Source organism: Schistocerca serialis, chromosome 2 (genome assembly GCF_023864345.2).
Source record: "Schistocerca serialis cubense isolate TAMUIC-IGC-003099 chromosome 2, iqSchSeri2.2, whole genome shotgun sequence".
NCBI lineage: Eukaryota > Metazoa > Arthropoda > Insecta > Orthoptera > Acrididae > Schistocerca > Schistocerca serialis.
The window spans coordinates 706,414,518-706,432,650 of NC_064639.1; the positions used below are offsets into that span (position 1 = coordinate 706,414,518).

General features: G+C 40.6%; 1 protein-coding gene across 9 annotated transcripts in view; it reads right to left on the reverse strand.

Moving 5' to 3' along the window:
• Positions 1-18,133, reverse strand: part of LOC126457865 (uncharacterized) — a 277,897-nt gene that overhangs the window by 24,364 nt on the left and 235,400 nt on the right. For all 9 annotated transcript variants that reach the window (XM_050094517.1, XM_050094514.1, XM_050094513.1 and 6 more), the window contains one exon: positions 10,475-10,611. In XM_050094517.1, the coding sequence (XP_049950474.1) occupies positions 10,475-10,611 (137 nt within the window). The remainder of the gene's footprint in view (positions 1-10,474; positions 10,612-18,133) is intronic.

Below are 18,133 nucleotides of genomic sequence, written 5' to 3' on the forward strand. Positions count from 1 at the left end.
TAATACCTTGAAAGTGACCAAGACCTCATCTACCAGAGACTTGCTAATCATACCTGTAATACCCACAACAAACCTGACACTGGTAACACTGGGAAGTAGCATCTCCTATAACTGCCTTCAGTTAATGAATGACCAATAAGACTTGTGTTGCTCCCAAGTTCTACTAAAATGTCTATCAATTCCTTGCATGTTCACCATTGTCACGAGCTTGTAACAAACAAACTTTCTTCCAGTAGCTCTTCCCTCACATAAGTGTTTCAGTCAAATGCCATTACTTCTGTTACTAATGACTAATTCTGTACACCTATGAGCATCACGTCCCCTCTCAGAAGCTAGTTGCTTCCCTTATGACTACCCTTTTATACAGTTATTTTTATCTCATATTCTACTTCTGGTTTTTATTTTCATCTTCCAGTTTGGATATTGAGTATTCATTTCTAGCACCACTGAAATCCCTTCAATGCAGTGAATTATTACCACCATTCTCTCCTTTACATCTGTTCCAACCTCCTACATTTTCAAATTTTTTTTCTTTTGTTTTCTTCCATTTTTTGTAACATGTCCAGTTGCAAAAGGAAATCTAACAGCTTATCAGCTTGAAAACATTGTCCCAATAATTGTTCTCCAATTTTTGGAATAATCATGAGATAACAACCCCATTTAAACATCCACACTTTAAAAGTTCATCAAATATTGAAATTTGTTAAGATCATACCATAAGAATCTCCTACAAACACCCCACTGAAGACCACATGGCACTAAAGTTAATAATTAAAGGCACAATTTCTTTTGCACTCCATATAACCAGTATATGACTTTAAATGACATTTCAAACTGATTATAAGTTTTGAACTCTTCAACTTTTATCAAATCCAACTGCTTCCCCTTACTGTGGGCTACTACGAATCTTCTACTCCTTTCTTTCTTCTCCTATTCTGCATTTCAAAATTTTGTCTAGGTTTCTTTAAAAGCTTGTAAAATTAATACTGGATGAGTTTCTCCTTCTGGCTTTAAAGTAGGAAGCATTAGGATGCTTATATGCTAGAATCTGTGTTGTGACAGTGCCACGACATTTAACAGTGCCGCCACGACAGTATGCGCAAACGGTGATAGAGGCGCTCCGCAACTCGGCTGAGCGCGGGAGCGCCACCTAGCTACAAATGGCGGCCGCCGCATGTCACGGCATGGCAGTCGAATAAGAGATACTGAGTTGTTATCATGTAACCAGCTATTGTTTCAAAGTGAGTGTGTTTGAATATCCACGCAATTATTGGTCATTAAAGGTTATAACACATTTTGGCGACGAGGATGGGATATTTTCACTGCGTTGTGGATTTGTGTGTTCGTGACGGGGCAGACATGGAACAGCTTATGCAAGCGCTCATTGAACAACAAACACAGCTGACGGCTGCTATTCAGGCGTTGTTGACGTCGCTTACTCATCGTCTGTCTTCCTCTTCTCCGCCTCCGTTACCTCCTTACGACGAAGCCGCTGAAGACTGGGAGGATTATGAGAAGCGTTTGCGGCAACACTTCTTGGCTTTCAGCGTTGTCGACGCTCCTATGTGTAAGTCGTTATTTCTATCTTGGATTTCCTCACGGATCTGTCAGCTTCTATCTCAGTTAGCCCCTCTGCGGGAACCTGCCTCCTTCCAACAAATGTGTGACTTATTGTCTAACTATTACTGAAAAAACACCCACGTCATTGCCGTCCGCATGGCGTTCTACCGGTGTCGTAAATAGCCCCATCAATTTTACCTGGCGTGGGCGCCGGAACTACACGGTCTGAATAAGAAATGTCAGTTTGTCACAGACACTCATCATGAGTCTTATGCTGATTCAATGGTTAGGGATGCTATTCTACGGCTTGCTCCTGATAAAGAAGTTCAGCAACACACCCTACAATTGCCAAACCCATCGATGGTGGAAGTTCTAAGCCTTGCTCAATCCTTTGAAGTGTCTCACGCTGCTGGCGCGCAAATAGACGCGTGGTGTGATGTAGGCGCTGTACGGTCTACTTTCGACACGAACAATTTGCCTGTTTCACAGGAGAACGAAGATGTGGCGGCGGTTCACTCGCATAAACAATGTCGCGTTGGGCCGCAACACTCGCAGCGAAAACAGCGACCATAGAAGCAGGTTCGTTCCGCACTTCCTTCTTGTCCACGTCGTTTCGTACAGCATGACAGGGCCGCGGTTCCAAAACGTTGGGCCACGTGTAATTCATGTAGGAAAAAAGGCCACATTGCTTCTGTGTGTCAGTCCCCTAAAGTGCCTGTCGATGAGGACGAGGCATCGGACATGGATGTTAACTGTGTGCTTTCTCAAACAAATAAGTTGTTTGTTACTGTTCGTGTTCTGGATAAAGACAATCGCATGCAAGTGGACACTGGCTCTGCAATAACTCTCATTAATTCTCGTACGTATTTGGAGTTGGGCTCCCCTCCCTTGTCTCCAGTTACGCGAAATCTGAGAACTTATAATAAACAGAAAATTCCTATCATTGGACAGTTTGATGCTTCCACTGCCTACAAGTCTGTTGTTAGGCCCCTCACGTTTTATGTGGTGGATCATGCTGGCACTGAAAACCTGTTCGGTTATGATGCTTTCCAGTTGTTCGGGTTCTCCATTGATGATGATGTGCACCTCATATCTGAGGATATTCCATATCAACAGCTGGATGGATTGTCTTCTGAATTTTTGTCCGTGTTCTCTGCTGGTCTGGGTCGTGCCAAGGATTTTGAAGCCCACATTACTCTTAAACCTACAGCTTGCCCTAAGTTTTTCCGGGCACGCCCTATTCCGGTGGCGTTGCATGCACCTGTCAAGGCTGAGATAGACAGGTTAACAGCTTCAGGGATTCTCCTTCCTGTTACCTCCTGCAAATGGGCATCGCCAATCGTGGTGGTTTCTAAACCAAACGGGAGTCTGCGATTGTGTGGTGATTTTAAAGCCACTGTCAACACTCAGAGCCTCATTGACACTTATCCTCTTCCCCGTCCTGAGGAGTTATTTACCAAGCTCGCTGGGGGCCAGTTCTTTTGCAAACTTGACTTATCGGAGGCGTACCATCAGTTGCCGTTGGATGCTTCTTCCAAGGAATTTCTCGTCATCAACACTCCTTGTGGGTTGTATCAGTACCAGTGGTTACCATTTGGCGTCGCTAGCGCGCCAGCCATTTTTCAGCGGTTTTTGGAACAGCTCACGGCTTCCGTTCCCAGCTGCATAAACTATCTGGATGACATTGTTGTCACGGGGGCCTCCACTAAGGAGCACCTTCGCAATTTGCATTCGCTGTTTCGGGTTTTGCATTCAGCTGGGTTGAGGTGCAATCAGGACAAGTCACAGTTCTTCCAACCCTCGATTGTGTATCTTAGTTTCCACTTGTCCCGTGAGGGTATATGTCCTCTACGTCAGCACGTTGCAGCCATTAACGCTCTACCCCGTCCGTCTACGGTCAAAGAACTTCAGGCGTTTCTAGGTAAGATTGCTTATTATCACAAATTCATTCCATCCGCGGCGGCAGTAGCTCATCCTCTGCATCAGCTGTTACGCAAAAACATCCCTTTCTGTTGGTCCGATGAGTGTGAGCAGGCTTTTGTCCGCCTGAAGGCTCATTTGCAGTCAACACCTTGTCTTGCCACATTCCGTCCGGGTCAGCACTTGGTTCTGGCGACTGACACGTCACGGTATGGCCTAGGGTACTCTGTTTCCACATTGATAAGGAAGAACATCATGCGGTCGAGGGTTTTCCACTTACAGGTTCGCAGGTCGCGTCGGCTACTGCGCAGGACCCGGTCCTGCGTCAGGTGATCGGTTTTGTTCAACGGGGTTGGCCAGACAGGACCAAGGGCCGGGTATCGGATCCCCTTCACAACTACCATGCCTTGCGCCTTCGTCTGTCTGTTCGTGATGGTGTTGTTCTTCTGGCCACGGATGGCGCATCTCCACGGGTCGTCGTGCCAGCCTCTCTCCGCAAAGATGTTCTCAAATTGTTGCATGAAGGCCATTGGGGTATTTCTCGGACTAAGTCCCTGGCCCGCAGGCATGTTTATTGGCCCGGTATTGATTTGGACATCGCCCACATGGTTGCTGCGTGTGGTCAGTGTGCTCAACAACTGGCTGCATCTCGTACAATGCCCTCTCTGTGGCCTGATCCGGCGCAGCCATGGGAACGGGTGCACGCTGACTTTGCCGGCCCCTTCCTCGGTACTTATTGGCTACTGTTGATTGACGCCTTCTCGAAGTTTCCATTTGTTGTTCGATGTCCGTTGCCCACCACTGCGGCGGCGACGCTGGCTTTGTCCAAAATCTTTGCGCTAGAAGGTCTTCCATCCATGATCGTCACGGACAATGGCCCTCAGTTCTCTTCGCAGGCCTTCCGTGATTTTTGTACTGGACAAGGGATTCATCATGTTACAGCACCACCCTTCCATCCGCAATCGAATGGGGAGGTCGAGCACCTTGTCTGCACTTTCAAAAGCCAGATGAAAAAATTCCTTAGTGATTTTTCCACAGATGACGGTCTGCTGCAATTTCTGAGTTCTTATCGCTTCACGCCTCTGGGTGATCGCAGCCCTGCTGGACTCTTGCATGGCTGCCAACCGCGCACTCTACTGCACCTGCTTCACCCTGTCAGGCCTTGTGCTGTGTCCCCTAGTGCGGGAAAATACTCGGTGGGTGCCGACGTGTGGGCACGAGGGTATGGATCTTGCCCTAAATGGATTCCAGGGGTGGTCAAGGCTCTTCGCGGCCGCCGGCTTTGTGAAATACGTATGGACAACGGCATGGTTGTTCGCCATTACGACCAGATGCGCCCACGAGTGGTGGTCACTCCAGTGCCACTGCCCCTTCCTTCGCCTCCACCAGCCCGAGAAGCCAGTCCTGTCGCTGCTGCTGATCTACCGTACGTGTTGATGCAGCCGACATCGCTACCGCTTCCGAATACACCGGAACCGGCCCCAGTTGCGACACCACCGACTCCAGGACCCATCTCGCTGGAGCACACCCCCAGGTCCATGACACCTATGGATGCTGCTCCGGAGTTTTCACCCATCATCTTGTCCAGGAGGCATGTTCCACACACGAGCTTCGGTCCTGGGCATTTTCGACCATACTCTCGTGTCTCACCGCGGGATCTTCTCGGGGCCTCACAAGAGGCCATGGATGTCTCCGCACTGTCCGTGTCTCCAAGGAAGTGAGTGTTTTTTTTTCAAGGGGGGAAAAGTGTTGTGACAGTGCCACGACATTTAACAGTGCCGCCATGACAGTACGCGCAAACGGCGATAGAGGCGCTCCTCAACTCGGCTGAGCGCGGGAGCGCCACCTAGCTACGAACGGCACCAGCCGCATGTCACGGCACGGCAATCGAATAAGAGATACTGAGTTGTTATCATGTAACCAGCTATTGTTTCTAAGTGAGTGTGTTTGAATATCCACACAATTATTGGTGATTAAAGGTTATAACAATCAGATTGTTTTAGAAAGTGATTGTCTCCCACTAGTTACTTTTAGGAGGGATGTCCAACACCATTTCTTCTACTTTTATGGTGATGATCTTAACTATATCATGATTTAATGTTCTCCTCTTCAGCCCATATGTAATTACACCCAATATGGTAATATACTGATTAACATGGGTTATTTGTCTACTTTCATCCATATCTAGTCTACCTTTAACTCATCATCTTATTCTCTTTTCAAACTTTCTGCATGATAATTTGCAGTCATGCTTCTCTTCCAGCTAACACTGCTGTGTTCTCATCTACTTATAATAATAATAATAATAATAATAATAATAATAATAATAATACTGTCTTATTCAACGTCAAATCATTCACTGCGTAAGTATAAAAACAGCAAAGATTACAATTCTTGATAGACAACACAATAATACATTCTTCTGAAAACATCATTGATAAAATACAATAAGATTACACATAAATGGTTTATTGTTATTTACATTTTTTAAACTCTTCTTACTCTGCATGTAACTATGATATTATTCTAATGTGCAGAAAGGGTTTTATAAAAGGAAAGTAGGGTGAAATTCTTCCTTGAGAATGGTTACTTTTGGCAACTATGTGTTCCATACTTCTAAATGGGCCTCCAAACTCACTCAGAAAAACTCATTCTGCTTTTTGTTTCTAATTTATCCATATATCCAGATAACTGAATTTGGCTATACAGGGTGATTTTTTCCACTGTGTACGAACTCTAGGGATTGATCGATGAGACAACACGGAACAAAAAATGTCTAATGAACTTCCGTCTGGAAATGCGTGGTTTCCATACTGGATATCATGTATTCAATCATACTTTGTTACAGAGACTGCAGTCTAATACACACAGCCCCATGTAGCCACTGTTACAGTATGCATGGTTTCCTCCTAGAGGGCGGTACTGTTCCTCATGCATCATGCACTAGTGCCCTCTCCTGCCATAGTAATTGGTAATGTTGTGTCTAATTAACTTCTCTTGTTGACTCATCTTGCAGTGGATGTGTACAGCGTTGTACAAAATGGTTCTCTATTCAAATCAAGAGCCTGCTGACATGGTGTTTACTTATGGAAAGGCTAATGGCAATGGGCAGTGGGCAGCAAGGTTGTATCAGGAGACCTATCCTCACTGACAACAACCACAGCATTCAATGTTGGCAACACTGTTTCACTGTCTGTCAGAGACACAGTCATTTCAGGAAGCAGAAAAATGTGAAGGACATATCCTAAATGTTCAGATATGAGACTTGGAGGAGATTGTGATTGACACTGTGGAAGGTGACCGCTGTGTCAGTACCAGGCAGTTGGCCTGCTAGTGCAGAGTAAGCCTGACGACTGTGTGGAACATTCTCCATGACAATTGTTAGTACCCTTAATGCTTATAGTGTGTGCAGGGCTTACTAGCGGCAGACTTTCCACATCGAGAGCAGTTTTGTCACTGGTTTCTTCGCCAGACAACCATGCTTTTGGGATTTGTGTCACCCATCCTGTTCCACCTGTAAGTGGAGTGGTATCTTCAACTTTCATAACAGTCATCCTTGGAATAGTATGTAGAACCATTATGGTACAGCAACAGCAAATCATCAGCATCAGTGTAGACAGAATGTGTGAGCCAGGATAATTGGTGACCATATTTTGGGTCAGTCTTCCTTCCATGTTACCTAACAGACTGGGACTAGCTGTGTTTCTTGTGGGTGACTTTGCCTTCACTGCTGGAAGAAGTGCCATTGATGATTCCAAGGGTTATGTGGCTGCTACATGATGGTGCTCCAGCCCACTTTGCTGTTAACATCTAGACGCATCTCGCTCTTGTTTTCCTTGGTCGATGGATTGGATGAGGGGCTCGAGTTGAATGGCCTGCCCATTCACTGGACCTCAACCTGTCCAATTTCTTGCTATTGGGCCATCTTAAAAGTATTGTGTATGCAAAGCCCATTCCAGATGTGGAGACGCTGGAGCAGCATATTCATATTGCCTTTGACACTGTTCAGATGCTGCCTGGCTAATGTGAATGAGTGGGACAGAACATGTTACGGTGCATATGCACCCTGCATTGAGGCACATTTTCAACATATACTATAACTGTGGCTGCATGGTACAGCACATATTAGACAGCAGTCTCTGTGACAATGTATGACTGAATAAATGGCCTCTATCATGTATTTCTGGACATAAGTTCATTAGGCCTTTTTGTTCCAGATCCCTAGAGTTTGTACATGGTATAAGAGTTAAATGGACTATTCAGTGTATTCATATTTCCATTTGATCGCTTTATTATTTTGAAGAACCTTACGTTGCATCTACTCCTGACTTGATTCTACAGGCTACATGATCACTGCTAAAGTATTGTTTTCTTTTGTCACTCCATTATTTTGCTACTACTATTAAATTATTCAACAAACACAATACAATTTAATTCATAAAAATACCAAGGATTCACTACTTGTTTGTGATACTGATTTCATTGTGACGTTAAAATAATTTAACTTCTTAACAATTACATCATTCCTTTCCTTCAATCCTTTTTATGTACCTAACTGTTGTCATTGATCAACTCCTTACATAGTTCAACAAACTGCTCTACAGTCAGAGCAACTTTACATTGTCCTCTCAAGTGATGCGATGAACCACATAAGGCAAGTTCAAATGAACACTGTTTTCCACTTTATTCAAATTAAACAGTACAGTCTTTGCCATTGGGGTGAAGCGTTGATGCTGAAGTGTAATAATTTGTTGATACTAGTGATATACCAATCGAGTGAAGTTGTACCTTCTCCTGCATATGATGATAATATAATAGTGAGACACTTCTCCCTCGGACACACTAAGCACTCTCAGACTACACTGCCTACACTTGGTTGCTTGCTCTTTAATCTGTGTAAAACTGAACAAAGATGCTACATGCCTCTGGATAGCGAACCAGTGTGCCATCAGCCCAGTTGTGTTAACACCCACTTGTTGCAAGATGTCGATGAACACTGGTGTTCACAGTCTGTCTTAGTCAAAGTGAGTAAAATACCATTCAACAGTGACCTCTTCTTTTGCAGATGCTTCCTATCACCAATACAGCCTCTCTCTCCAAAGTGTTTCCAATCTGCAAAAGCCACCAACAAAATCTTCATTTTTACATTGCCAAATTCCCAGAACATTATTTCTGGGTCTGAAAGTTAACTTTAGTTCCAATATACTGTTTATTTAACTTCTTCAAATGTCCACCTTTCTTCTGTGTTCAGTGGTCCTGATCTACATGGCAGTACATTTTAATGACTGTTATGCACTTTCTGATCTAGTTCAAAATTTCTATTCCTTTACATTGATACATGTCCTTTGATAACAATGCCCAACTTCCTTTAATAGAATTCCAAGTTCAGTAATATGTATATTTTTCTACTTCCCCCTTCTTCCTTAAAACTTTTTGCTGTCCTTGGATTCCAGAATAAAACATGTTATAGCTTACTTAATGAGCAAAAATTTTCAGGGAACTTTCCCACTTTGAACAATAGCTTCCTACTGTTCCTTCATTTTCAAGTAATTTACTATTATTGTCAAGTTCTGTATCTTCTTGATTAACAATCACTTCTGTTGAGGATGTATTATGCAGTTATCCAGATGTCTACTGTTTTTATTTCCATATTTTCTGATACACACTTCCTCCATTTTTCACTGTATCTTTCCTATTACTCTCCTTTCTCAGTAGGAGTTACAAATTTGGTGACCACATATGTAGGTTGATCTTAGATTTTCAGTAGCATGTGAATCTTCTTTTTCTTCTTCTTCTTTTGCTTGTGCCTTACTCCCATGTTTCACAGGGTTGGCATGGTTAGGTTCAGACTTGGTAAGGTCTGAAGGCCAGATACCCTTCCTGCTGCCACCCCATACCCCCTGGGATAGAATTAGTGTACCCCATTGCTCTGCGTCTAGTGTAATACATGGAATAGTGCAAACGTGCAGATGTCTGCGAGTCATATAACGGAGGCGGGATGTGGGGATCAGCCCAGCATTCACCCAGTGGGAGGTGGAAAACTGCCTTAAAACCACATCCAGGCTGGCCGGCACACCAGCCTTCATTGGCCACCTGTTGGGTGGATTCTATCCATGGCCGGCGCACCTATCCAAGTCCAGGAAGCAGCTCATTAGCGCTCTTGGCTACCTTGGCGGGTTCAGTGGCATGTGAATCAATATTTAATATCGACCTTAAATGCCATGGTGTTCTATAACACTTATTTCTTCACCAAAAATTGTCCTTCTAGTTCATGACATGCTTTTATAAATCCTTCCACAGATATTATATGGTTTTGTGTACAGTAAAGTCCACATTATTCAGGAGATATTTTCTTTTAAATTGAACCAGTAGACAGCACTTTGTGTATCCAGACAATGTTTATTAATGCGGAAGGAATAACAATTCTCTTTATGTCCTTCAGACAGTCATTGATGTAATTCACATTTCAAGAAGTCTCCAGAAAAAGTGTCTCAGTAACATGCATCTAGAGTTCTTTCAAATACAGGAATTAATATAACATAGCATTAAGTTTTTCAACATTAAAATCAGTAACTCTTGTCTGATGCCAGGTTTACCTAATTACAGAGATGACTCAAAAGCACTTTCAGAATATGCAAACAAAATTTTCTAACCAAACTTTTGTACCATTTCTATGTACCATTATACAATAGTGGAAATAAGTTGTAAACAAATTTTCACTCCACTACAGATAGGAACAGAGAACAATAGATCATAGTGATTTTTATAACAAATGTCCATTCAACTATAGACAAGAACAAACAACATTAGATTAGAGGAAACTGCAGTACATAAAGCTACAGGCAGTAAAAAAATAAATCTCTCTCTCTCTCTCTCTCTCTCTCTCTCTCTCTGTCACACACACACACACACACACACACACACACACACACACCACTCTAAATTGCTGCTGCATATAAACACATTTAATTCACCACAGAAGAGTTATAATCACCTTTGGCAATGAGAGCTGCATTAGCATGGTCTTGTGTAAGTCTGTCAGAGGCAGTATCCAGTGCCACAAGCCCTGCTGCTGCTAGCACACCCACTTGCCGCATTCCCCCTCCAAGGGCTTTCCGTAGGTACCTTGCTCTGAAACACAAAATATGTTGCTCAGAATACAGTTTTTAATGACACACTAAAAAATTATTTTAAACAGTTCTCAGTATTGTATCCAGTTTGAGACTGAAAGGATTTTACCGATACTAATAATCACGTCAGAAAAAAGGTAAGCCAACATTTGAAAATAATTAACTATTTTTAGTTTTATTTGGTTGAGCTCAGGAACTATTGGAGGGTTTTTGATACAGCTTTTACTGATGGACTGATTCACGAGGTAACTTTGTGTATACCATTAGATATTACAAACAAGTCATGTGACCATGTTCATGTGAAGTTGAGACAGGTCACTAATGACAAATAACCTTTCCATTCCCCATAAGAGAAATTTGTCAAATTTCAGAGCAAATGCTTACAGAATTGCTAACTGTAAGTGGTTGGCACTGGAACTGCAACAGTGAATTTGATGAGAAAATATCACATTGAAAAAAGTGTGAATTTCATTATTACATTGCTGCAAATTTGTGACAAATGATAAGAAAATCACTCAATTGTCAATAAAAATATTTTGAACAGGTACTCTACTGCCAGGGTCACAAAACAAATTTTCTGTGTAACTGGGATTCAGTGTCACCAGATGAAGTCAAACACAACAGATGGATTATAAAGTTCAAAAGATATGAAGTATCTGAGAGGATTCAGTAACAACTGAGCTGTAAAAACATACTAGGTCACAAATTATGAATAAATTACAACAGTTGGCACAAGAACTCTGGAGCCCAGTAACAAGAAATACACATCAATATAGTCACTAATTTAAAAGTGTAGTTAATACCTGTAGAGGCATCTCACTTCAGTCAGAGATGTACAATATATTCTCAATGATACATTTGTTGCAGTGAGAGGGGCAAATGTACTGTAGAACAAGTAAATATCAGGTTATTTTCCAAAGAGGATGATTCTGTATGGGACAAAACATATCTCCAACCATTAACAAAGGTCAGAGCTGTAAGAAACTAGAAATGTGTACTGCTACATCTGGACTCCAGAAAAGCTTGAGGCCTCTAGGGGGAACAGATCAAGATATTACTGAAAACATCAGTAAGCATAACATTAAAAGTTAAATTTAATTTTATCCATTTCTGACAGTGTTGCTTCTGTGGCTATATTATTTTGTAAAGTAAAAAAAGCAAATCACTTTCAGACACAAATAAGGATTTTTATTTCAATGGACATTTTGAGCCCTGGTGGCTCACCTTCAGGTGCTTGATCAGTCTACATTGTTTCTCAACTTTAGGTTAATACTGGTCCTGTTAAGATTTCATAGGTATATTACAAAGTTTCCCACTGGAACTACAACCACTACCTCACTTAAAAACCAGGTAACAACTACAGGAAACAGTACATAACTTTTTGGTGTTTTCTTAGTTTTGCAAAAAATGCAGTCACACAATGTGCTACCTTGCAATATATGTATGTTACCTTAACAGGACCAGTATTAACGTGAAGTCAAAAACTGATGTAGACTGATCAAGCACCTTGCGACAGTTCTTTATTTCTTCGTTTGTTGTCCTTGGTGTCAACGTACAGCATTGATACACTGGCTAAAAATGGGTTGTGGAAGTACAACACTGAGTACTTTAAATGATGTAGCCGAAAGGTGCACATTTGCGTTTCACAGTACTTTACTTTCACTGTTCACAACCCCCCAATAATACATAGTTATATGTGGCCTATGCACTATTGTTTTAACTTTCCATAAGCCTCATTAATAGTTTGCAGGCGAACCTCCACATACTGCTACAATAGCTTACTATTGATCATCTATAAGCAATAAAAACCTAACCACAAATTTCACAGTTCTTGAAGACTAGAAAGGTACATATGGAGCACAAACTGTCATTGTTTTAACACCTGGCCTGATTGTATTACACTTGTTTCACAGATGCACTGTTGTTGATCTAACCAGTAACAGTTTCCTTGTCTGAAACTCAGCCGTGGACTGATTGTCTCGGGACCAAAAATCAGGCATTCAAAGTCATCGCCATGCAATTCCTGGTGCATAGAAATATGATACGGGTGCAATCAATGTTGATGTAGCATTCTCAACAGCGACGTTTTTGAGATTCCCTGTTCTTGCATAGTTTGTCTGCTACTGATGTGAGGATTAGCCACGATAGCAGCTAAAACACATACTTGGGCATCATCATTTGTTACAGGTCGTAGTAGACGTTTCCACATGTGGCTGAACACTTCCTGTTTCCTTAAATAATGTAACTATCCGGCGAACGGTCTGGATACTTGGATGATGTCATCCAGGATACCGAGCAGCATACATAGCACACACCCATTGGGCATTTTGATCACAATAGCCACACATCAACACGGTATCGACCTTTTCTGCAATTGGTTAAAGGTCCATTTTTACACGGGTAATGTATCACGAAGCAAATACCATCCGCACTGGCGAAATGTTACGTGATAGCACGTACTTATACGTTTGTGACTATTACAGCGCCATCTATCACAAAGCGAAAAAAGTGGTCCAACTAAAACATTCATATTTCTTTACGTACTACACAAACATGTAGTAAAAAATCGGGGTTCCTATTTAAAAAAAAAATGCAGTTGAGATCCATTTGACCTATGGCAGCACCATCTAGCGAGCCAACCATAGTGCCATCTGGTTTCCCCCCTTCAAGCTAGACGAGTTTCGTTCTTTGTAGTTTTTTCGTTTGATGCTTATTTCGTGAGGTATTTAGCCTGGTCACTATAAACGTCCGCAGCTCATGGTCTTGCGGCAGCACTATTGCTACCCGCGCATGGGGTCCCGGGTTCAATTCCCGGCAGGGTCAGGGATTTTTCCTGTCTCGAAATGACTGGGTGTTGTTATGTCGTCCTCATCATCATCATCATCATTCATCCCCATTACGGCCGGAGGAAAGCAATGGCAAACCACCTCCGCTAGGACGTTGCCTAGTACAGTGGTGCGTGTCTCCCGCATCGTCCCCTACGCTCCTCGGAGTATGGGACCTCCTCATCATCATCACTATCAATGGACCACTCTGTATATCCTCACAATAATAAGTGCTGAAACTACACATTGTTCGAAGTTAAATTTATAGAAATTACAATTAAAATTTAAATCATTAATTTTACTGAATGCATCGAAAAATTCGTTCCTTTCTTCTACTACAAGGTTTAGCCCAAATTATTTGTTTAAATGATAAAATTAACATATATAGTTACACAAACAATACTTTTGACAAAACTGTTAATTACTTTGGAATTAATTAAGGGATGGCTTTGCTAACACGTTTTTGAATAGATCCAAATAGATCCTTTAAGAATACTATTAGTTGTTCCTCCTAATGTTTATATTTAGTACAGAATTTATATTTGTTTATACATCAACAATAGAATTTAAGTTAGGAAACAATTACTGATTTCACCATGTAGCAAAAGACACTAACTAGGCATAATTGAAATAAATTAGAAAACCAATTACACAAATAAAACTATGCACAAAATTAGATCTGCTGTTATATTTTTTAAGACTAAGGGCCAACATTTCTCTTTTATGAAAATGCAGATTATATTCAAGTATGTTAATGGTAATTAGTTAAACCTGAAAAAACAAATGTAAAGACACAAATGGCAAAACAAGAGGGGAAGTAAAAATATCCCAGCTAGATTCCTCCCAACCTGAAGGGCTCCCAGGGCTTGAAATGCATTGTGCATTGGAAGAAAAATCACGATTTTAGAGGGCTGTTTGTTTTTTATTCCGCAAAAGTTAAATTACTAGGTGAGATTCCAGAACCATTTGAATTGAAAATAGAGAAATAAGGGATATACTATGGCCAAGACACAAGTGGACCACCATGTTGCTGTACATGCTGCCAAACATGATATCCTTCATTTCAATGACTGCTTCACAATCTGTCATATGGATCCTTCGCACCAACACCAGCTTTTCTGAATTGCGCAGTCTCCCTGCAATACATCTTATGTTCCCATAACCCTCCTGGCCTCAACTTTTGTTAGTCACTGTCCTCACCCATCCAGCCCTTTCCCTGTCCCCATTCCAGCACTACGCAGCTGTCATTCCACCATCACACTCAGTCTTTTTACTTCTCTCCTTTTGTGTTATTTCTCCCCCCACCCCCCCACCCTCCCCCCTGCCAACCATCTAACCTGCAGAACTGCACTGTCCACCAATATGATTTGTGCTTTGTAAACAAATATTGTATACTAACTAAATTGTAGTTTACAGAGTTCTAAAACTGGTGACAAACCCTTATGAATTTTGTGTGTGCTGTATAGCACTAATCCTTAACTGTGCACAGAGGAATTGGAAAACAAGTAATCAAAGAAAAAGATACTAGAGAGAAAACAAATCAGCTACAAGGAAGAGACCATGGGTGTCAAATGATTAGTAGTCACTGATAATATATTCTGCTTCCTGAGGAAATGGAATTGGCCATCACACTAGTTAAAACTCTGAAGGAGATTGCATTAAAAAATTGTATACAAATATTGTTTGGCAAAAAAAAGTATGTCACCAGCATAAAGGAAACACTGTAATCCAACTTCTTGGAGATTGATAGAACAGATGAGGTTCAAGCATCTTAGTGAGATCATACAACTGAATGGACAAGACAAAAGAGAAAGTTTTGAGAGGGCCTTTACAGTGGACTTGTCACTCTCTGAAAACGGAAGCTGGATCTTTTTACTTCTCCTCTTGTTTTGCCATCTGCCTCCTTAAAATTCATTTTCTCATGTCTGACTAATTACCATTGACATAAGTGAATATAATCCGCATTTTCAGAAAAGAGAAAGGTTGGCCCCACTTTTAAAGAATATAACATCAGATCTAATTTTGTGCTTAGTTTCATGCATGTAATTGATATTCTAATTTATTTTGACTATTTCTAGTTAATACTTTTGTTATGGGGTGAAATCAGTAATAGCTTTGTAACTTAAATTCTATTGTTGCTTTATAAACAAATATAAATTCTGTACTAATTATAAACATTTGGAGGAACAACTAATACTATTCTTAAAGGATCTATCTGGTTCTATTCGAAAACATACTAGCAAAGCCAGCCCTTAATTTGTTCCGAAGTATTTACCAGTTTTGTCAAAAGTATTGTTTGCATAACTACATCCATTAATTTCATGATTTAAATAAATAATTCAGCCTAACTCCTGTAGTAGAAGAAACTGTTAAAAAGATGGAATTTTTCACTGTATTCAGTTAATTTAATGAGTTAAGTTTGAATTGCAGCTCAGTCGGCATCCATCTGTGGCAGCGCGAACGTCTCTGCACATCTGGTTTTTTTCGATATTCGAATTTGAAATGTGCGCTGCAATCAAAAATGCCACCAGTTGTGAGGTGCAGTCGGTGATACAGTTTTGTTGGCAGAAAACTTAAAACCTATATAAATTAATCATGACCTGTGCAAAGAGTACAAAACAACATAATGAGCGAATGTTCCATCCGGAAATTTTGCATTCAGTTTAAAAATGGCCGAACCAACATTCATAGTGAAGAGAAGAATGGATGGGTGAGCATTGTTACTGATGATCTTGTCGCTGAAGTTGGTGAAACGATTTGTGAAAACCGTTGCTTCACAATAAAGGAGCTTTCGCTTTCTTTTCCACAAGTTTCATGGACTTTGTTGTTTGAAATTGTCACTCAAAAGCTAGGCTATCACAAATTTTGTGCACAATGGGTGTGTGGCTCACTGGCTGAAGTCTTAGGCAGCAAAATTTTATGACAAAGGTATTTCAAATCCCATCCACTGCTATGATAAGTGCCTCAATGTGTTTGGTGACAATGTGGAAAAGTAGTATGTCAGTCACTCTTTCAGATGTATATAATAAAATGTATTTCTTGTACTTAGTTTTTTTTATGCCAAAACATTTCCTACTTTCCAAATAGCCTTCATAACAGCAAGTGTATGAGGTAAATATGTTAAGTGTTTACTGGACGTTGGTAGTGATTTGAATGGCATTTCACAGGCATTTTTTTGAGTATATTAAGAACACAGAGGATATAGTGATGATGCTTGTGTCTGGAATAAAAATTATTGGTGCTACTGTTAAGCTATCAAAGAGTGTGAAACAAGAGGTACTATTAACTGTGGAATTTGTAGGGCAGCTGCTGGAGTGCAATTTTGTTGTGATTCAAAATCTCAGCATTGAGGCAATATTTGGGACTAATTTCTTGTGAAAATAGCAAGTAGGGGGTTCAACATTCTGTGTTGGATTCATTATGTGGAGATAATGCTTAGCCCAGCTGTTTGTCTCATTTTTCATGTTTCCTGAGACAGTCAAACTCTTCTCCTATCCTATCTGTAGTTTTTAGGTGAATCAGAAACATCCTATCTTTGACTTTCATATGATTTTGTACAGCAGGATGATTTAGTAGAGGAATATTTTAGGCAAGATTTCTCAAGTATTATTTATATACATTATGTTGTGTTAATTATAAGTAAGGGAGTAAAAGGATGGAAGAAAGTAAAGTGGTACCATGGTTAAAGAATTACTGTCAAACAAAGAGGTAAGGTAAACAGAAAATGAAAGGTGTCAGCATGTGTGGGGGAGAAGGTGCAGATTATCTGAAAACTATAACTAACATCTGAAGTAATCAGCTCATTGGTGCAGCAGCAGAGGCAATATATAGTAAGAACCATCTTGAATATTAGGCCTTAATATTAATTCTGGTATAATAGAAGTGTTTGTGTTCAGTGCAATGGAGATAACTATCTACCTGTGTCATGGCACAGCCTTTTCTAACATTAAGTAATTCCAACTATAAACTTAGTTGCCTGGAGTAATGTGTGTGGAAAGAATAAGCAAGGTTTGAATGTATATTGCCCTTCAGACTGCAATCATAAGCAATTTGATGGAATAAAGTGAAATAATAGTTTTTCTAAGTGATAATTTTGTCTGATCGGTAATGAGAGTTAAGTTTGCTTTAGCATAAGGACCTGTTACTGTGGAGTGTTTTTCAGTAGAATCAGTTTTGCATTAGATAAGCAGGGCAGGTGTTTATGCATTAGTTAATGAGGTAATAATGAAATAATAATATAATGAATAATCTTAGGGTCTTAATGGTTAGGGAGCCTGTCTCTGCTGTAGCAATATTGTTTAAGAATGCCCTCCACTATCTAACAAGGGAAGAAAGGTAAGTAAAATAATGGAGCTGACAGATATGATTCATGAAAAAGATAAATGTATACAAACAAATGTGGTGTAACTATATTGGTGATCTAATTTTGAACTAGACAACATTGGGTACTGTGTAAATTATGCTATTCGCGACACTGCAGCTGGGAATGAGAGCATAACAGAAAGAGCAATATTTTAGTGAGGGAGAAGTCATATAATGCTGCATCATTGGATCTATAGGTTATCTGAAAACTTCTGTTTGTGTCCTGGGGAATTATGAGCTTGGAATGGTAATATTGGAATGAAGAAAAGTAATTTTGTTGATTAACTGATAACTGAAGTGCTAGAATGATGTGAATATTCTGACAGGTCAACTATT